The sequence below is a fragment of the Oncorhynchus mykiss genome, chromosome 22 (assembly GCF_013265735.2).
Source record: "Oncorhynchus mykiss isolate Arlee chromosome 22, USDA_OmykA_1.1, whole genome shotgun sequence".
NCBI lineage: Eukaryota > Metazoa > Chordata > Actinopteri > Salmoniformes > Salmonidae > Oncorhynchus > Oncorhynchus mykiss.
Window position 1 is genome coordinate 28,366,284 of NC_048586.1, and position 21,593 is coordinate 28,387,876.

The following is a 21,593-nucleotide window of genomic DNA, read 5'->3' on the forward strand; positions in this document are numbered from 1 at the left end:
GTCTAGACGAATTACAGGTTGTACCCTTATCACTACACTGTGAAATTTAGATCTAGCGCTTGAGATGTAATGAAAAATGTGCGCTTTGCGCTCACTTTAATTTTACATTTCCAATGTTTGTGTCTGGTTAGACTGTAAACTCCCCTTCCAGACCCACATTAAGCATCTCCATTCCAAAATTAAATCTAGAATCGGCTTCCTATTTCGCAATAAAGCATCCTTCACTCATGCTGCCAAACTTACCCTCCTAAAACTGACTATCCTACCAATCCTCGACTTCGGCGATGTAATTTACAAAATAGCCTCCAACACTCTACTCAGCAAATTAGATGCAGTCTATCACAGTGCCATCCGTTTTGTCACTAAAGCCCCATATACTACCAATCACTGCGACCTGTATGCTCTCGTTGGCTGGCCCTCGCTTCATATTCATCGCCAAACCCACTGGCTCCAGGTCATCTATAAGTCTTTGCTAGCTATCTCAGCTCACTGGTCACCATAGCAGCACCCACCCATAGCACGCGCTCCAGCAGGTATATTTCAATTCCTCATTTGGCCTCCTTTCCTTCCAGTTCTCTACTGCCAATGACTGGAATGAATTGCTGGAGACTCATATCTCCCTCACTAACTTTAAGCGTCAGCTGTCAGAGCAGCTTACAGATCATTGCACCTGTACATAGCCCATCTGTAAATACCCCATCCAACTACCTCATCCCCATATTGTTTTGTCTTTTTGCTCCTTTGCACCCCAGTATCTCTACTTGCACATTCGTCTTCAACACATCCATCACTCCAGTGTTTATTGCTAAATTGTAATTACTTCGCCACCACGGCCTATTTACTGCCTTACCTTCCTAATCTTACCTTATTTGCACACACTGTATATAGACTTTTCTATTGTGTTATTGACTGTACGTTTGTTTATTCCAAGTGTAACTCTCTGTTGTTTGTGTCGCACTGTTTGCTTTATCTTGGCCAGATCGCAGCTGTAAATGAGAACTTGTTCTCAACTGGCCTACCTGGTTAAATCAAGGTGAAATAAAATAAAAAATAGTAATTGATGACACTGTATTCTATAAGAGGTGCTGGTACTCCAGCAGTAGAAAATGAAAGGTGCTGGTTGCGGTAAGGTTCAAACACTGCTCTGACCACACCTAGTCTTGTTTTACTCACCATTAAATTGCAAGCAGTTTGTGAGGGAGCCAGTTTTATTAATTGACGTTTATTCTTCCAACGAGGGTTATAAATGTGTTTCTTTTTACAGCAGGTTCCATCATCCCCTACCTCTGGCAGATCTGGAAATGAGTTCTGCGTTGCCAGATGTGGAATTTGACTTTGATACATTTACAATATGCGTGACAGACAGAGGGAGAGGGGGATGGAGAGAGATGGAGAGAGGGATGGGGAGAGTGCAGGAGAGCGATAGATGGAGAGAGAGAGAGTGAGAAAGCAAAAGAGAGAGCACGGGAGGGAGGGATGAAAGGGTGAAAAGTGGAACACATTTCCATCTGACACACACCTGTCGTGTCACCTGTGCTGTTCATTTGACCCCGGCTGATTTAAAGTCATACCTGTCGTGTCACCTGTGCTGTTCATTTGACCCCGGCTGATTTAAAGTCATACCTGTCGTGTCACCTGTGCTGTTCATTTGACCCTGGCTGATTTAAAGTCATACCTGTCATGACACCGGTGCTGTTCATTTGACCCTGGCTGATTTAAAGTCATACCTGTCATGACACCGGTGCTGTTCATTTGACCCTGGCTGATTTAAAGTCATACCTGTCATGACACCGGTGCTGTTCATTTGACCCTGGCTGATTTAAAGTCATACCTGTCATGACACCGGTGCTGTTCATTTGACCCTGGCTGATTTAAAGTCATACCTGTCATGACACCGGTGCTGTTCATTTGACCCTGGCTGATTTAAAGTCATACCTGTCATGACACCGGTGCTGTTCATTTGACCCTGGCTGATTTAAAGTCATACCTGTCATGACACCGGTGCTGTTCATTTGACCCTGGCTGATTTAAAGTCATACCTGTCATGACACCGGTGCTGTTCATTTGACCCTGGCTGATTTAAAGTCATACCTGTCATGACTCCGGTGCTGTTCATTTGACCCTGGCTGATTTAAAGTCATACCTGTCGTGTCACCTGTGCTGTTCATTTGACCCTGGCTGATTTAAAGTCATACCTGTCATGACACCGGTGCTGTTCATTTGACCCTGGCTGATTTAAAGTCATACCTGTCGTGTCACCTGTGCTGTTCATTTGACCCTGGCTGATTTAAAGTCATACCTGTCATGACACCGGTGCTGTTCATTTGACCCTGGCTGATTTAAAGTCATACCTGTCATGACTCCGGTGCTGTTCATTTGACCCTGGCTGATTTAAAGTCATACCTGTCATGACACCGGTGCTGTTCATTTGACCCTGGCTGATTTAAAGTCATACCTGTCATGACACCGGTGCTGTTCATTTGACCCTGGCTGATTTAAAGTCATACCTGTCATGACACCGGTGCTGTTCATTTGACCCTGGCTGATTTAAAGTCATACCTGTCGTGTCACCTGTGCTGTTCATGTGACTACGGCTGATATAAAGTCATACCTGTCGTGACACCTGTGCTGTTCATGTGACCCCGGCTGATATAAAGTCATACCTGTCGTGACACCAGTGCTGTTCATGTGTCTACGGCTGATTTGAAGTCATACCTGTTGTGACACCAGTGCTGTTCTTGTGACTACGGCTGATTTAAAGTCATACCTGTTGTGACACCAGTGCTGTTCATGTGACTACGGCTGATTTAAAGTCATACCTGTTGTGACACCAGTGCTGTTCATGTGACTACGGCTGATTTAAAGTCATTTCCCTCCTCGTTTCTATCTGTTTTAAACCTTGCTCTTGTCTGGTTTGCTCTGGTATGATCTGCTCTGGTCTAGTGAATCAGAACCAGATGATAACACTACCGTTTTATTGTAACCCTCTACTGATGCTGGAATAAAGATGTCTACTCTGACAGGTGACCCTGTGGACCTGTACCCTCAGCCCTGCATGGGCCCTTTCATCCTGCCTGGAGGAAGTACTGCTGAACCCTGTGTATGTGTGTGTGTGTGTGTGTGTGTGTGTGTGTGTGTGTGTGTGTGTGTGTGTGCATGCATGTGTTTTGTCAAATCGGAATTATTCTCTAATCTGGTAGTTTGTCTCTTCTCTCCAGGTAAACCTGTGATGATAGTGACTGAATACATGGAAAATGGATCATTGGACAGCTTTCTGAAAGTGAGTTTAAAATGTTACACAGCTAAATGAATTATCTTCTTGCTTTCTACGCTGGCCTATGGAGTTATGCCATGCATTCCACTCTAACTAACCAGAAACTCTGGCTTACTGAAATTAGCCAAAGCAAAACATCAAACCAACGTCAGAACAACATTAAATCAACATGAGCAGACAGGAGTGTGTGTGTGTGGGTCCCGTTTTAGCAGTTTTCCACATGTGCCTGTGTGTCTGCACAGCATCCCTTCAGATGGAAAATGGAGTAATTGCAACCTTCTCCAGCTATTTCCTCTGGTTGTAGAGTGGCCTGGCTTTTATCACTGAGAACTGTCATACAACACACACACAAACACACACACAGTCATCCCTCTCCTCCACACCACATTACTGTACCTCATGTTTGTGTTATGACTATATGACTGTAGCAGCTTTGATCCGACTGCTTGTCTCTACCAGGTGGTCTGGGCTTCATATAGTGCCCGGGAAAACACCATCTATTTGGTCAAAGGCTCTGGCATAATGTTGCCAGGCCTATATGGTTGTGAGATTGTAAAATTCACCTTGAAATGAGCAAGTTAATGTCAGAGGTGATCTAAAAGGTTAATGTAATTGGTTTATATGTTGATATATGAATGTTCCGCTGTATTTCTTAAAAACAGAAAGGTCATATTCATTCTGTTTTTCAATCCAGTGGCATCTGTTTTTAGAGATATGACATTCCACCTGTGACTGATTCTGTCTCTGTCTCTCTCTTTTGCTCTCTTTCTCTCCCTCCCCTCCTTTCTCATCACCCCCTCTTCCTCCTCTGCCTCCCCCTTCTAGAAACATGATGCCCAGTTTACTGGTATCCAGTTGGTGGGCATGCTGCGTGGCATCGCGTCGGGCATGAGGTACCTGTCTGACATGGGTTATGTCCACAGAGACCTGGCCGCTCGTAATATCCTGGTGAACAGCAACCTGGTGTGTAAGGTGTCTGACTTCGGCCTGTCCAGAGTCCTGGAGGACGACCCCGAGGCAGCTTACACCACACGGGTAAGACATGGTGGTCGGGTTTATCAATGACCTACGATGGGTTTAATAGTTGTTTCTGACAGAGACAGGACACTATTTGGTATTTTATTAGCATCCCCATTAGCTGTTGTGATAGAAGCAGCTACTCTTCCTGGGGTCCACACAAAACATGAAACATGACATAATACAGAACATTGATAGACAAGAACAGCTCAAGGACAGAACTAGATTTTAAAAAACTAATTTTGGGAGTGTGCCATATAAGAACAACCTCTGTCCATAACCATGGTGCCTAATAGTGAGTGGACACGTTGCTGTGGTCAGAGAGATAGGTTATCACTGTCAGACAGCTGAACTGACTGACCTCTGTCTCAGGTTTCCACAGAAGGGCATTGTCTCCCTCTCTCTATCTCTCCCTCCCTTCTTTCTGTTGATCTATCTCCCCCTTGCCAGCCCTATCACTGAATACATGCTGTCCATGAGACAAATCACCTCATATGTCACATACGTAGGCACACACATACACAAACTCCTGACCTTGCAGCAGTGCAGAGGGAGGTAGCAGTACATAAATAAAAGCTGGGTGAGATAACGCTAACATGAATTCACAATAAGCCTTTTGTTTGTGTTCTCCTGAAGGATCATGGGGGAAAGGAATGACAAACCTACTAGATAAGCAACATCAAGAGGCCTTTGAGCCTAGTTTATCCAACCTATCACCATCTATATAAAATACTGTGTGTGTGTGTGTGGTCACCTTGTGGCCTAACATTAGTATGTAGGGCTCTAAACTCTGTGTAATAACAGCTTCAGACCCCCATGTTAAATAAACACTCTCACAGAGCTATTACTTCACTCCCATAAACTCACTCCCTAAAATATGCTAATAGACTTCCCCTAGTGTGTCACTAGTAATAGAGCTGAGTTCTCATCCACTCAACGGTCACATAAATGTATCAGACCCAGCAGGCCGTTCTCTCTCCCTCCCTCTTCTGTCAGACCACTCTGCTGTTCCATGAGCCCCCTCCTGTCTGTCTGTGTCTCACTGGTGTCATACTCTACCGTCATTATAGGTATAATCCTTCATTTCACGAGGCTGGCTGTGTTTATGTACACTCACCAGGGATTCAAAGGACCAGAAGTGGATTTATTTGTGTGTGTGTGTGTGTGTGTGTGTGTGTGTGTGTGTGTGTGTGTGTGTGTGTGTGTGTGTGTGTGTGTGTGCTCCTGCGTGCGTGTGTGAGGGAAGAAGTGGTTTGTTTTCTGAGGGCTTTGTGTTTAGAGAGAGCTGGCCAGGAGTTGTGTGACTTGGCCAGGAGGTCCGTTAGCTTTGGCTCCTCTCCTCTTTTCTTTTACTCTCCTCCGCTGGCCTGACGCAGGCCAAGCCTTGAGTAAGTCCAGCAGCCCCCTGAGTGTAGACACCGAGCAGGAGAAACACAGGGTCAGCCCACAGGCTCCCTCTCAACCTCTCTTCCCCTCTCTCTCTTACTCTATTGCCTTTTCCCTCTCCCCCAGGAAGAAACACAGTGAGGATGAAACAAATGGAACAAGGCCGTGTAGTTCTGGAGGCTGAGGGCACAACCTAAACCCCTCTCTTTGTCAAATCAAATCAAATCCAATCAAATTTTATTTGTCACATACACATGGTTAGCAGATGTTAATGCGAGTGTAGCGAAATGCTTGTGCTTCTAGTTCCGACAATGCAGTAGTAACCAACGAGTAATCTAGCTAAAAATTCCAAAACTACTACCTTATACACACAAATGTAAAGGGATGAATAATATGTACATAAAGATATATGAATGAGTGATGGTACAGAACGGCATAGGCAAGATGCAGTAGATGGTATAGAGTACAGTATATACATATGAGATGAGTAATGTAGGGTATATAAACATAAAGTGACATAGTTTAAAGTGGCTAGTGATACATGTATTACATAAAGATGGCAAGATGCAGTACATGAGTACAGTATATACATATACATATGAGATGAGTAATGTAGGGTATGTAAACATTATATTAAGTGGCATTGTTTAAAGTGACTAGTGATACATTTTTACATCAATTTCCATGAATTTCCATTATTAAAGTGGCTGGAGTTGAGTCAGTATGTTGGCAGCAGCCACTCAATGTTAGTGCTGGCTGTTTAACAGTCTGATGGCCTTGAGATAGAAGCTGTTTTTCAGTCTCTCGGTCCCTGCTTTGATGCACCTGTACTGACCTCGCCTTCTGGATGAAATGCGGGGTGAACAGGCAGTGGCTCGGGTGGTTGTTGTCCTTGATGATCTTTATGGCCTTCCTGTGACATCGGGTGGTGTAGGTGTCCTGGAGGGCAGGTAGTTTTCCCCCGGTGATGCGTTGTGCAGACCTCACTACCCTCTGGAGAGCCTTACGGTTGTGGGCGGGTGACACAGCCCGACAGGATGCTCTCGATTGTGCATCTGTAGAAGTTTGTGAGTGCTTTTGGTGACAAGCCAAATTTCTTCAGCCTCCTGAGGCCTTCTTCACAACCCTGTCTGTGTGGGTAGACCAATTCAGTTTGTCCGTGATGTGTATGCCGAGGAACTTAAAACTTACTACCCTCTCCACTACTGTCCCGTCGATGTGGGTATGGGGGTGCTCCCTCTGCTGTTTCCTGAAGTCCACAATCATCTCCTTTGTTTTGTTGATGTTGAGTGTGAGGTTATTTTCCTGACACCACACTCCGAGGGCCCTCACCTCCTCCCTGTAGGCCGTCTCGTCGTTGTTGGTAATCAAGCCTACCACTGTAGTGTCGTCTGCAAACTTGATGATTGAGTTGGAGGCGTGCATGGCCACGCAGTCGTGGGTGAACAGGGAGTACAGGAGAGGACTCAGAACGCACCCTTGTGGGGCCCCAGTGTTGAGGATCAGCGGGGTGGAGATGTTGTTACCTACCTTCACCACCTGGGGGCGGCCCGTCAGGAAATCCAGTACCCAGTTGCACAGGGCAGGGTCGAGAACCAGGGTCTCGAGCTTGATGAGTTCGGAGGGTACTATGGTGTTAAATCCTGAGCTGTAGTCGAGGAACAGCATTCTCACATAGGTATTCCTCTTGTCCAGATGGGTTAGTGCAGTGTGGTTGCGATTGCGTCGTCTGTGGACCTATTGGGGCGGTAAGCAAATTGGAGTGGGTCTAGGGTGTCAGGTAGGGTGGAGATGATATTGTCCTTGACTAGTCTCTCAAAGCACTTCATGATGACGGAAGTGAGTGCTACTGGGTGGTAGTCGTTTAGCTCAGTTACCTTAGCTTTCTTGGGAACAGGAACAATGGTGGCCCTCTTGAAACATGTGGGAACAATGTCCGTAAACACACCAGCCAGCTGGTCTGCGCATGCTCTGAGGACGCGGGGATACTGTCTGGGCCGCTGCAGCCTTGCGAGGGTTAACACATTTAAATGTTTTACTCACTTCGGCTGCAGTGAAGGAGAGTCCGCAGGTTTTCGTTGCAGGCCGTGTCAGTGGCACTGTATTGTCCTCAAAGCGAGCAAAAAAAGTGATTTAGTCTGTCTGGGAGCAAGACATCCTGGTCCGCGACGGGGCTGGTTTTCTTTTTGTATTCTGTGATTGACTGTAGACCCTGCCACATACCTTGTGTCTGAGCCGTTGAATTGCAGCCGTTGAATTGCAACGTTGAATTACTTTTTCTCTATACTGACACTTAGCTTGTTTGATTGCCTTGCGGAGGGAATAGCTACACTGTTTGTAGTCGGTCATGTTTCCGGTCACCTTGCCCTGGTTAAAAGCAGTGGTTCGCGCTTTCAGCCTCGAGCGAATGCTACCATCAATCCACGGTTTCTGGTTTGGGAATGTTTTAATCGTTGCTGTGGGTATAACATCGCTGATGCACTTTCTAATGAACTCGCTCACTGAATCAGCGTATTCGTCAATGTTGTTGTTGGACGCAATGCGGAACATATCCCAATCCACGTGATCGAGGCAGTCTTGAAGCGTGGAATCAGATCGGACCAGCGTTGAACAGACCTACCTCTCCTTCCTCTCTCTCCTTCTCTCTCTTTATATCCACGTTCATGTCAAACCTAACCTCAAACAAATCATGAAATCATGAATGTACATCATCAATAGAATCACAGTTACACACATATCGCTTTCACTATTTGATGAGTTGATGAATTAATAGAAATGTGATGACTGGACATGGGTGTTGAAATACTTCCATTGTGATCTCGCTCTCTCTCTCTCTCTCTCTCTCTCTCTCTCTCTGCCTCTCTCTCTCTCTCTCTCTCTCTCTCTCTCTCTCTCTCTCTCTCTCAGGGAGGTAAGATCCCTATCAGGTGGACAGCTCCAGAGGCCATCTCCTACAGGAAGTTCACCTCGGCCAGCGATGCCTGGAGCTACGGTATCGTGCTCTGGGAAGTGATGTCATACGGGGAGCGGCCTTACTGGGAGATGTCCAATCAGGACGTGAGTATGCAATGAACTTCCTGCTAAGAGAGGAAATGATGCGTAGAGCGGCTAGGTGGAAGACTGAGTCTGAACCCTGATGGTCTGATGGCCTGAACCAGAAATACAGCATTGTCACCTGAGAAGATTTAAGGGGGCTTTATTGGCATGGAAACATATGTTTACATTGCCAAAGCAAGTGAAATAGATAATAAACTAAAGTGAAATAAACAATAAAATGAACAGTAAACATTATTCTCACAAAGTTCCAAAAGAATAAAGACATTTCAAATGTCATATTATGTCTAAATAGTGTTGTAACAATGTGCAAATAGTTAAAGTAAATATGGTTTGTATTTACAATAGTGTTTGTTCTTCACTGGTTTCCCTTTTCTTGTGGAAACAGGTCATAAATCTTGCTGCTGTGATGGCACACTGTGGTATTTCCCCCAATAGATATGGGAGTTTATCAAAATTAGATTTGTTTTCAAATTCTTTGTGGGTCTATGTAATCTGAGGGAAATATGTGTCTCTAATATGGTCATACATTTGGCAGGAGGTTAGGAAGTGCTTCTCAGTTTCCACCTCATTTTGTGAGCAGTGTGCAGATAGCCTGTCTTCTCCTGAGAGCCAGGTCTGCCTTTGTCGGCCTTTCTCAATAGCAAGGCTATGCTCACTGAGTCTATGCATAGTCAAAGCTTTCCTTAAGTTTGGGTCAGTCACAGTGGTCAGGTATTCTGCCACTGTGTACTCTCTGTTTAGGGCCAAATAGCATTCTAATTTGCTCTGTTTTTTTGTAAATTCTTTCCAATGTGTCAAGTAATTATCTTTTTATTTTCTCATGATTTGGTTGGGTCTATTGTGTTGCTGTCCTGGGGCTCTGTGGGTTCTGTTTGTGTTTGTGAACAGGTGACTAACTTGCTTAGGGGACTCTTTTCCAGGTTCATCTCTCTGTAGGTGATGGCTTTGTTATGGAAGGTTTGGGAATCGCTTCCTTTAAAGTGGTTGTAGAATTTATCGTCTCTTTTCTGGATTTTGATCATTAGCGGGTATCGGCCTAATTCTGCTCTGCATGTATTATTTGGTGTTTTACATTGTACACAGAGGATATTTGAACAGAATTATGCATGCAGAGTCTGAATTTGGTGTCTCTATCTCTCTCTCTCTCTTTCCCTCCCTCCAGGTGATCAAAGCGGTGGATGAGGGCTACAGACTGCCTCCTCCTATGGACTGTCCTGCAGCTCTGTACCAGCTGATGTTGGACTGCTGGCAGAAGGAGAGGAACAACAGACCCAAGTTTGAACAGATCGTCAGCATCCTGGATAAACTCATACGCAACCCTGGGAGCCTGAAGATCACAGCCAACACCTCATCCAGGTACTATACACATCTACATTTAACCTTCAAGCTCTCAACCCTGACCTGTGAATCTCACCCTGGCAGCCAACATCTCGTCCAGGTACTATACAGATCTGAACTGAACAGCTAGCTGTACGCGGTTGTATTAATAAAGCGTTAGACAAGGCAACGTCTTTCTCATCCGCTCAACACCCACACACCTGCCCCCCTAACTTACACCTGCCCCCTAACTTACACCTGCCCTTCTCTGCTCCTCTCCCACGCACCTGGCTCAACACGGATGGACACCAGACATATCTGTTCCCCACACATCTCCCAAGGCATTATGGGTCACTGCACATCCTGCTCGTTAGTGACAGCAGCGACAGGAAACACTGTCCTCCACCCTGGGACTCTTTATCCCTCCCTCGCTTTTAGTGTTTCCTTCTCTCGCTTTTAGTGTTTCCTTCTCTCGCATTTAGTGTTTCCTTCTCTCGCATTTAGTGTTTCCTTCTCTCGCTTTTAGTGTTTCCTTCTCTCACATTTAGTGTTTCCTTCTCTCGCATTTAGTGTTTCCTTCTCTCGCATTTAGTGTTTCCTTCTCTCGCTTTTAGTGTTTCCTTCTCTCGCTTTTAGTGTTTCCTTCTCTCGCATTTAGTTTTTCTTTCTCTCGCATTTAGTGTTTCCTTCTCTCGCATTTAGTGTTTCCTTCTCTCGCTTTTAGTGTTTCCTTCTCTCGCTTTTAGTGTTTCCTTCTCTCGCATTTAGTGTTTCCTTCTCTCGCTTTTAGTGTTTCCTTCTCTCGCTTTTAGTGTTTCCTTCTCTCGCTTTCTGTCAGACAGAACTCTGTTGGCCTATTACAATGTTACTGGTGACTTGAAAAAGGAGGAGGATGGGAGACCCACGGTATAGGAGCGGATCGCACAAAGTGTCTTTCAAAAATCGTCAAAGAATCATTATTTTAACCTAAAGTATTTAATAAAGACATTTATAGTACAATATTATGTGGAATGGGAATGAGAGGGCTACTTACACCGTGTTGGAAAGGGAACACTGCAGTGAGATAAGGTGTTCAGAGGCTTGACCAGTGCAGGGCAGGATTTGACCCGGGAAGACAAAAAACACACTACAGAGTTAACTAAGAATGCTAAGCATGAGTTAGTCCAAGCAAGGAGTAAAATCATTGGTATGTAATCATGTGATTGTGTATGTGATTGACTCTACAGTCAGGAGACTTAAGTGTAAATACAAATAGCAGATACATTCCATTACAGCTGCGTCAAGTTTCTCCATGAAGTTAAACTCAGACTTCTCAAAATTCACAAAGTCAAACACAAGACTGCGCATCCCGCCCACTTGACACATCAAAGTAGCCCAAGAAACGTTCCTGAATAAAGCCCTGATCACCCACATACCTGATGATAACTGACAACTGCAAACACACTGGTGGCACCATGGCAATTTTTACCCTTTTTACCCCTCTGGACCCTATAAGATATGACAATGATTCATCAGTTTTAAAAATGTTTATGATGGGACCAGTTTTTCCAAATCAGGTCACATGGTTTTAAAAAACTCCTGGAAAAAACTCCTGCCCCTGGGGGGTGAAAACCTTGTCAAACTGCAGAAACCTTATACTTGCTCATATGAATTATGAGCAAGTATATGAGCAAGTATAACCCTATAATATATTAGACTAGGCGGGGGATTTCTACTACCCAGACACAGATCAACTGATAGACAGTAGAACTCACAGGGCTCAGCTTGCTTTATGCATGTTTGCATCATGCAGGCCTATGCAACTGTAGGCCTTATAAAACATTTACTTACATCTGTCATGTGGATTGATTAATTCCAGTTAATAATTTTGGATTGAAAACGTATAGGCAGCCTAGCCAGCCCAACTTTGATTATAAACTAAATTTGATCACCTTCACATTTTCTCCTGACACACAAATGGACTATAAATACACAACGCTACCAATTAGTTTACCCTGACCAGATGGACAGGGCACATAGGCTGTATGCAGCTGCTCTTATTAGTGCCCTACAGTTGATCAGTGTCATGTATTGTCATGTTGTGTGTTTCTGTCCTTTCCCTTCACCCTGTCTCCCTCTGCTGGTCGTTGTTAGGTTACCTTTTCTCCCCCTCTTTCCCCCAGCTGTGCCTTGTCTCCTCCTAACTACCCATTCACCCCGTTTCCCACCTGTTCCCTTTTTTCCCTCTGATTAGGTCCCTATATCTCTCTCTGTTTTTGTTCCTGTCCTTGTCGGATTCTTGTTTGTTGTGTTTCATGCCTGAACCAGACTATCGTCATGTTTGCTGTAACCTTGTCCTGTCCTGTCGGAATCTGCCGGTCTATCTGAGCCTACCTATGTTTGGTTATTAAAGAAGCTCTGTTTAAGTTAATTCGCTTTTGGGTCCTCATTCACTCATCGTAACAGAAGAATCCGACCAAGAATGGACCCAGCGACTTCGGATCCTCTCCACTCAGCCGTCGAGAACCAGGGAGCGATGCTAGGCAGACACGAGCAGGAATTGTCTGCTGCTCGACATGCCGTTGAGACCCTGGCCACCCAAGTCTCCAACCTCACAGAACAGGTTCACCATCTCCGCCTCGATCCACCGGCCACTTCCAGGGCTTTCGAATCTCCGGAGCCCAGAATCAATAACCCGCCGTGTTATTCTGGGGAGCCCACTGAATGCCGCTCGTTCCTCACCCAGTGTGATATTGTGTTTTCTCTCCAGCCCAACACTTACGCCAGGAGCACTGCTCGTGTCGCCTACGTCATATCTCTCCTTACTGGACGGGCTCGTGAGTGGGGCACGGCAATCTGGGAGGCAAGGGCTGAGTGTACTAACCAGTATCAGGACTTTAAGGAGGAGATGATACGGGTTTTTGATCGATCTGTTTTTGGGGAGGAGGCTTCCAGGGCCCTGTCTTCCCTATGTCAAGGCAATCGATCCATAACTGACTACTCTATTGAGTTTCGCACTCTTGCTGCCTCCAGTGGCTGGAACGAGCCGGCTTTGCTCGCTCGTCTTCTGGAGGGTCTCCGCGCAGAGGTAAAGGATGAGATTCTCTCCCGGGAGGTTCCTTCCAGCGTGGATTCCTTGATTGAACTCGCTATTCGCATTGAGCGACGGGTTGATCTTCGTCACCGAGCTCGTGGAAAGGAGCTCGCGTTCTCCGTTGCCCCCCTCTCCGCATCACTACCATCTTCCTCTGCCGGCTCGGGAGCTGAGCCTATGCAGCTGGGAGGTATCCGCATCTCGACTAAGGAGAGGGAACGGAGAATCACCAACCGCCTCTGTCTCTATTGCGGTTCTGCTGGCCATTTTGTCACTTCATGTCCAGTAAAAGCCAGAGCTCATCAGTAAGCGGAGGGCTACTGGTGAGCGCTACTACTCCTGTCTCTCCTTCAAGATCCTGCACTACCTTGTCGGTCCATCTACGCTGGACCGGTTCGTCAGCTTCCTGCAGTGCCTTAATAGACTCTGGGGCCGAGGGCTGTTTTATGGACGATACCTGGGCTCGGGAACATGACATTCCTCTCAGACAGTTAAGGGAGTCCACGGCCTTGTTCGCCCTGGATGGTAGTCCTCTCCCCAGGATTCAGCGTGAGACGCTACCTTTAACCCTCACTGTTTCTGGTAATCATAGCGAAACCATTTCTTTTTTGATTTTTCGTTCACCTTTTACACCTGTTGTTTTGGGCCATCCCTGGCTAGTTTGTCATAATCCTTCCATTAATTGGTCTAGTAATTCTATCCTCTCCTGGAACGTCTCTTGTCATGTGAAATGTTTAATGTCTGCTATCCCTCCTGTTTCCTCTGTCTCTTCTTCACAGGAGGAGCCTGGTGATTTGACAGGGGTGCCGGAGGAATATCACGATCTGCGCACGGTGTTCAGTCGGTCCAGGGCCACCTCTCTTCCTCCACACCGGTCGTATGATTGTAGTATTGATCTCCTTCCGGGAACCACTCCCCCCCGGGGTAGACTATACTCTCTGTCGGCTCCCGAACGTAAGGCTCTCGAGGATTATTTGTCTGTAGCTCTTGACGCCGGTACCATAGTCCCCTCCTCCTCTCCCGCCGGAGCGGGGTTTTTTTTTTGTCAAGAAGAAGGACGGGTCTCTGCGCCCCTGCATAGATTATCGAGGGCTGAATGACATAACAGTTAAGAATCGTTATCCGCTTCCTCTTATGTCTTCAGCCTTCGAGATCCTGCAGGGAGCCAGGTTTTTCACTAAGTTGGACCTTCGTAACGCTTACCATCTCGTGCGCATCAGGGAGGGGGACGAGTGGAAGACGGCGTTTAACACTCCGTTAGGGCACTTTGAATACCGGGTTCTTCCTTTCGGCCTCGCTAACGCTCCAGCTGTCTTTCAGGCATTAGTCAATGATGTCCTGAGAGACATGCTGAACATCTTTGTTTTCGTTTACCTTGACGATATCCTGATTTTTTCACCGTCACTCCAGATTCATCTTCAGCACGTTCGACGTGTCCTCCAGCGCCTTTTAGAGAATTGTCTTTTTGTGAAGGCTGAGAAGTGCACTTTTCATGCCTCCTCCGTCACATTTCTCGGTTCTGTTATTTCCGCTGAAGGCATTAAGATGGATCCCGCTAAGGTCCAAGCTGTCATTGATTGGCCCGCCCCTAAGTCACGCGTCGAGCTGCAGCGCTTTCTCGGCTTCGCGAACTTCTATCGTCGTTTCATCCGTAATTTCGGTCAGGTGGCAGCTCCTCTCACAGCCCTTACTTCTGTCAAGACGTGCTTTAAGTGGTCCGTTTCCGCCCAGGGAGCTTTTGATCTCCTCAAGAATCGTTTTACATCCGCTCCTATCCTTGTTACACCTGACGTCTCTAGACAGTTCGTTGTCGAGGTTGACGCGTCAGAGGTGGGCGTGGGAGCCATTCTTTCTCAGCGCTCCCTCTCTGACGACAAGGTCCACCCATGCGCGTATTTTTCTCATCGCCTGTCGCCGTCGGAACGTAACTATGATGTGGGAAACCGCGAACTGCTCGCCATCCGGTTAGCCCTAGGCGAATGGCGACAGTGGTTGGAGGGGGCGACCGTTCCTTTTGTCGTTTGGACTGACCATAGGAACCTTGAGTACATCCGTTCTGCCAAACGACTTAATGCGCGTCAGGCGCGTTGGGCGCTGTTTTTCGCTCGTTTCGAGTTCGTGATTTCTTATCGTCCGGGCTCTAAGAACACCAAGCCTGATGCTTTATCTCGTCTCTTCAGTTCTTCAGTAGCCTCCACTGACCCCGAGGGGATTCTCCCTGAGGGGCGTGTTGTCGGGTTGACTGTCTGGGGAATTGAGAGGCAGGTAAAGCAAGCGCTCACTCACACTCCGTCGCCGCGCGCTTGTCCTAGGAACCTTCTTTTCGTTCCCGTTCCTACTCGTCTGGCCGTTCTTCAGTGGGCTCACTCTGCCAAGTTAGCCGGCCACCCTGGCGTTCGGGGTACGCTTGCTTCCATTCGCCAGCGTTTTTGGTGGCCCACCCGGGAGCATGACACGCGTCGTTTCGTGGCTGCTTGTTCGGTCTGCGCGCAGACTAAGTCCGGTAACTCCCCTCCTGCCGGCCGTCTCAGGCCGCTTCCCATTCCCTCTCGACCGTGGTCTCACATCGCCTTAGATTTTGTCACCGGACTGCCTTCGTCAGCGGGGAAGACTGTTATTCTTACGGTTGTCGATAGGTTCTCTAAGGCGGCTCATTTCATTCCCCTTGCTAAGCTTCCTTCTGCTAAAGAGACGGCACAAATCATCATCGAGAATGTTTTCAGAATTCATGGCCTTCCGTCAGACGTCGTTTCGGACAGAGGTCCGCAATTCACGTCTCAATTTTGGAGGGAGTTTTGCCGTTTGATTGGGGCTTCCGTCAGTCTCTCTTCCGGTTTTCACCCCCAGTCTAACGGTCAAGCAGAACGGGCCAATCAGACTATTGGTCGCATCTTACGCAGTCTTTCTTTTCGCAACCCTGCGTCTTGGTCAGAACAGCTCCCCTGGGCAGAATACGCCCACAACTCGCTTCCTTCGTCTGCGACCGGGCTATCTCCTTTTCAGAGTAGCCTCGGGTACCAGCCTCCGCTGTTCTCATCTCAGTTCGCCGAGTCCAGCGTCCCCTCCGCTCAGGCTTTTGTCCAACGTTGCGAGCGCACCTGGAAGAGGGTCAGGTCTGCACTTTGCCGTTATAGGACGCAGACTGTGAGGGCTGCTAATAAGCGTAGAACTAAGAGTCCTAGATATTGTCGCGGTCAGAGAGTTTGGCTCTCCACTCAGAACCTTCCCCTTAAGACGGCTTCTCGCAAGTTGACCCCGCGGTTCATTGGTCCGTTCCGTATTTCTCGGGTCATTAATCCTGTCGCAGTTCGACTTCTTCTTCCGCGATACCTTCGTCGCGTCCACCCGGTCTTCCATGTCTCCTGTATTAAGCCCGTTCTTCGCGCCCCCGCTCGTCTCCCCCCCCCCCCCCCCCCCCCCATCCTTGTCGAGGGCGCACCCATCTACAGGGTCCACAGGATTTTGGACATGCGTCCTCGGGGCCGTGGTCACCAGTACCTCGTTGATTGGGAGGGGTACGGTCCTGAGGAGAGGAGTTGGGTTCCCTCTCGGGACGTGCTGGACCGTGCGCTGATCGAGGATTTCCTCCGTTGCCGCCAGGTTTCCTCCTCGAGTGCGCCAGGAGGCGCTCGGTGAGTGGGGGGGTACTGTCATGTATTGTCATGTTGTGTGTTTCTGTCCTTTCCCTTCACCCTGTCTCCCTCTGCTGGTCGTTGTTAGGTTACCTTTTCTCCCCCTCTTTCCCCCAGCTGTGCCTTGTCTCCTCCTAACTACCCATTCACCCCGTTTCCCACCTGTTCCCTTTTTTCCCTCTGATTAGGTCCCTATATCTCTCTCTGTTTTTGTTCCTGTCCTTGTCGGATTCTTGTTTGTTGTGTTTCATGCCTGAACCAGACTATCGTCATGTTTGCTGTAACCTTGTCCTGTCCTGTCGGAATCTGCCGGTCTATCTGAGCCTACCTATGTTTGGTTATTAAAGAAGCTCTGTTTAAGTTAATTCGCTTTTGGGTCCTCATTCACTCATCGTAACAATCAGACTGAAAAATAGTCTCGTTTTCATCCCATACAGCATGTCAGAGTTCTAATGTTTAGGTGTAGCCTAGACTGCTGCAACATTTATGTCAAGAGTTTCTGCTTGTGTCTGTCCGGAGGGATTGTGTTCTTTGCTAAATAAACACCAGAGGAAAGTGGAAAGCCTACCTGAGCGCGAGCGAAAGAAATCAAACTTTTAATGGAGGATGCGATGGAAGCTATCAAATCATTCTGAATTGATTTTGACATCCCAGAAAGGACAGTGGAAAGTTCCATAAGTTCATCAAGTAAAGCATCGTAACGTGCCATTACCTCTGCAAACTCCTTGTGGTTGTCCTTGTTAGCGGAACTTTCCCTCTCGTTGTGTCCTCTAAAGCCAATTCTTGCCCCAATACGCAGTGGTGTTGATAAGCCGCTTGAGAACATCCCTGTTTCTTCTTTCTTTCTCGTTGTGTTGCGCAGTTTGAATACGCAAACCTTCGTCATGATCGATGCAGCTTTTTCCCTAGAAGCTTCAATTTGATGTGGGCTCTCTGCTTTTGTTTTTCCTTTTTAGCTGAATGATCAGTGTTCTTCAGGTCACTGTACCCCCCTTTTGCCCGACTCTCAGACCTTCCAAAAAGCAGGAAAGGCCAGCATTACAGGCGGCTTGATGAAAGGCTTCCTGTTAACCAGCTATTATTTTGATAACAATTGGTATTGAAGCCCTCACCTTTTCATCCCTTTTCATGAAACTGATCTCAGGCAGAGGTCGACCCTCAATTTGAACTTGCACCTTTTACGCATACCCCAGAGAGTGGAAGGGGTTCTTCAACAAAAAGTCAACAACATTTACGGTAACATTGGCGGCGAAAATTGCACACTTGAGCTGCTACTGATGTTAGCAAGGCAAAGTGCAATTTATTTCAATAACTGGACACAATAATCTACCTCCTCTGCCTCCTGTAATTTGAGGAAATTCATTTGAATTGAATAATATTTTTAAAAAATGCTCAACTCACTTCTCAGCCTCCATTAAATAATCTCACCAAGCTTCTCAACACATTGAACCCCCCATAATGCTCGGCGGCGCATCCCCAATACAACACACTACATTTATTCTCTGATCCTAATCCTATGATTGGATGGACAACTTTTCAGTTCATACTGCAAAATGCTTTGATTGGTTGGAGGTTGTCCTCTGGAAGTGGTCATAATTACCATGTATATCTATGGAAGGGGCTGAGGCCTACAAGCATCCTAGGTTTTGTATTGAAGTCCATGTACCCAGAGGAGGACACAAGCTAGCTGTCCTCCGGCTTCACCATGGTGCTACCCCAGAGAGTGCTGTTGAAGTTACAATAGACCTTCATTTTAAAACAGTGAGTTTTAATACATTATTTGGTGACATATGAATATATTTAGTCTAGTTGTATCTAAACAGGATAACCTTTTCAATGTTTAAAAAAAACTTTTTTAATGACATTTCACTGAGGAGGTTGGTCCTCCCCTTCCTCCTCTGAGGAGCCTCCACTGACTGATACTGTCTCTGCCTCTGTCACACGCTTCCCCCTCTGCTGGCCTATTACAATATTACTGATTCTGTCTCTACCTCGCCGTCCGACCAAGGTGCAAGACGTTACTGGATCTATCAAATATATAGAAACCACAGACTGAATCTCTCAAGATATCAACCCGATATTGAAATAGGGGCCTCATAGAAGGTGTTCCTCCACTTCTGTGAATGTGTTAGGCCATGATAGTAGTGTATAGGCCTATAGGGGAGAGCTGTTAGTATTATGTGCAGAGGTCTACAGAGGTCTACAGGGGAGAGCATTTATTTTGTATGGGCAGACCCCTATAGGGGAGTCATTTTCAACATGGGCCTGAACCTGTTTGTGTATGGACCCAGTTGGTAGTAACATGGGCCAGACAGAGGCTGTCATAAACAACACTTCCTGCTTCCTGTGTGCACATGATGTTATGATCTCACTTCAACTGAACCTGTGTAGTCACTGGTCAGGCCTCAGACTAGCTCTCTCCCTCTTTCTCTCCCTAAACTGCCACACGTCCTGATTTTCCTCTTTTCTCTTACTCTCTCTCTCTACAGTACATACTAATACACCTAATACTCATCTCTTTTCATTCTGTGTTTCCATCTCTTTGTTTTGACCACTGGGGAGGTCCAGGGGACTGAGGCTCTGGTGTAGAGTGGCCTTGGGCAGGCAAAGAGGGAGCAGGGAGGAGGGAGGACTGGAGCTATAGCTGGAACAGGGGTGGGGTAGTAGAGGGGGGAGGCGATGGGGCAGTGGGTTGGTGGAACAGACGGTCCTGGTATTATGGAGACGTCGGAACTCATAATGTTGACTAATGATTTGTTAAGAAAGTGAAAATGGGTCCCTGGGAGTTTGCATGTCATTTTCCTGATTGGCTTTTAACACAGGGCTGAGTGCTGGGCGAGAGAGGTGGGAGGGGGGAGGGGAGGAGATTTATGGCGATTAGTGCGTGTGTGTGTGTGTGTGTGTGGCGGGGGGGGGGCGCACCGCAGGAGCAGCTGTGTTCGGGCTCACACACCTCATCTGTCTCTGGGCTGCCCTGGCTAATGGAGAACCCATCCCCCACAGGCCCAGATCAAAGCCTGGGGCTGGAGTACACTGTCTGGAGACCTTGGGGAGAGGGACCTGGGGTTAGAGTGCACTGTTTTGGGGGCCTGGGGGAGAGGGACCTGGGGTTAGAGTGCACTGTCTGGGGGCCTGGGGAGAGGGACCTGGGGTTAGAATACACTGACTGTCTGGTGGCCTGGGTGAGAGGGACCTGGGGTTAGAGTGCACTGTCTGGGGGCCTGGGGGAGAGGTACCTGGGGTTAGAGTGCACTGTCTGGGGGCCTGGGGAGAGGGACCTGAGGTTAGAATACACTGACTATCTGGTGGCCTGGGGGAGAGGAACCTGGGGTTAGAATACACTGACTATCTGGTGGCCTGGGGGAGAGGAACCTGGGGTTAGAGTGCACTGTCTGGGGGCCTGGGCAGAGGGACCTGGGGTTAGATTGCACTGTCTGGGGGCCTGGGGGAGAGGTACCTGGGGTTAGAGTGCACTGTCTGGAGGCCTGGGGGAGAGGTACCTGGGGTTAGAATACACTGACTGTCTGGTGGCCTGGGGGAGAGGAACCTGGGGTTAGAATACACTGTCTGGGGGCCTGGGGAGAGGAACCTGGGGTTAGAGTGCACTGTCTGGGGGCCTGGGGAGAGGTACCTGGGGTTAGAATACACTGTCTGGGGGCCTGGGGAGAGGGACCTGGGGTTAGAGTGCACTGTCTGCAGGCCTGGGGGAGAGGGACCTGGGGTTAGAGTGCACTGTCTGGGGGCCTGGGGGAGAGGGAAATGTGGTTAGAGTGCAGTGTTTGGGGGCCTGGGGAGAGGAACCTGGGGCATTGGGGGCCTGGGAGAGGTACCTGGGGTTAGAGTGCACTGTCTGGGGGCCTGGGGGAGAGGAACCTGGGGTTAGAGTGCACTGTCTGGGGGCCTGGGGAGAGGGACCTGGGGTTAGAGTGCACTGTCTGGGGGCCTGGGGGAGAGGAACCTGGGGTTAGAGTGCACTGTCTGGGGGCCTGGGGAGAGGGACCTGGGGTTAGAGTGCACTGTCTGGGGGCCTGGGGGAGAGGTACCTGGGGTTAGAGTGCACTGTCTGGAGGCCTGGGGGAGAGGTACCTGGGGTTAGAATACACTGACTGTCTGGTGGCCTGGGGGAGAGGAACCTGGGGTTAGAGTGCACTGTCTGGGGGCCTGGGGAGAGGTACCTGGGGTTAGAATACACTGTCTGGGAGCCTGGGGAGAGGGACCTGGGGTTAGAGTGCACTGTCTGCAGGCCTGGGGGAGAGGGACCTGGGGTTAGAGTGCACTGTCTGGGGGCCTGGGGAGAGGTACCTGGGGTTAGAATACACTGTCTGGGAGCCTGGGGAGAGGGACCTGGGGTTAGAGTGCACTGTCTGCAGGCCTGGGGGAGAGGGACCTGGGGTTAGAGTGCACTGTCTGGGGGCCTGGGGGAGAGGGAAATGTGGTTAGAGTGCACTGTCTGGGGGCCTGGGGAGAGGAACCTGGGGCATTGGGGGCCTGGTGGAGAGTGACTTGGGGTTAGAATTCACAATCTGGGGGCCTGGGGGAGAGGAACCTGGGCTTAGAGTGCACTGTCTGGGGGCCTGGGGGAGAGGGACCTGTGGTTAGAGTGCACTGTCTGGGGGCCTGGGGGATATGTCCAGATGTAGGGAGGAGTGGAGGTTTGGAGGGTTGGAGGAGTGGAGGGTTGGAGGGTTGGATGGTTGGAGGTTTGGAGGGTTTGAGGGTTGGGTGGTTGGAGGGTTGGAGGATTGAATGGTTGGAGGGTTGGAGGGTAGAGAGACCCAGCAGAGCCATTTCAGTTCCCCTCACAGTGAGAGCTGCTTCTCCACTCCTTCACCAAGCT

General features: G+C 48.3%; 1 protein-coding gene across 2 annotated transcripts in view; it reads left to right on the plus strand.

The window, feature by feature from the left end:
• Positions 1–21,593, plus strand: part of LOC110502084 (ephrin type-A receptor 3) — a 160,131-nt gene that overhangs the window by 130,064 nt on the left and 8,474 nt on the right. For both annotated transcript variants that reach the window (XM_036959042.1, XM_036959041.1), the window contains exons 12-15: positions 3,219–3,280; positions 4,100–4,309; positions 8,585–8,734; positions 9,897–10,090. In XM_036959042.1, coding sequence (XP_036814937.1) covers positions 3,219–3,280; positions 4,100–4,309; positions 8,585–8,734; positions 9,897–10,090 — 616 coding nt within the window. The remainder of the gene's footprint in view (positions 1–3,218; positions 3,281–4,099; positions 4,310–8,584; positions 8,735–9,896; positions 10,091–21,593) is intronic.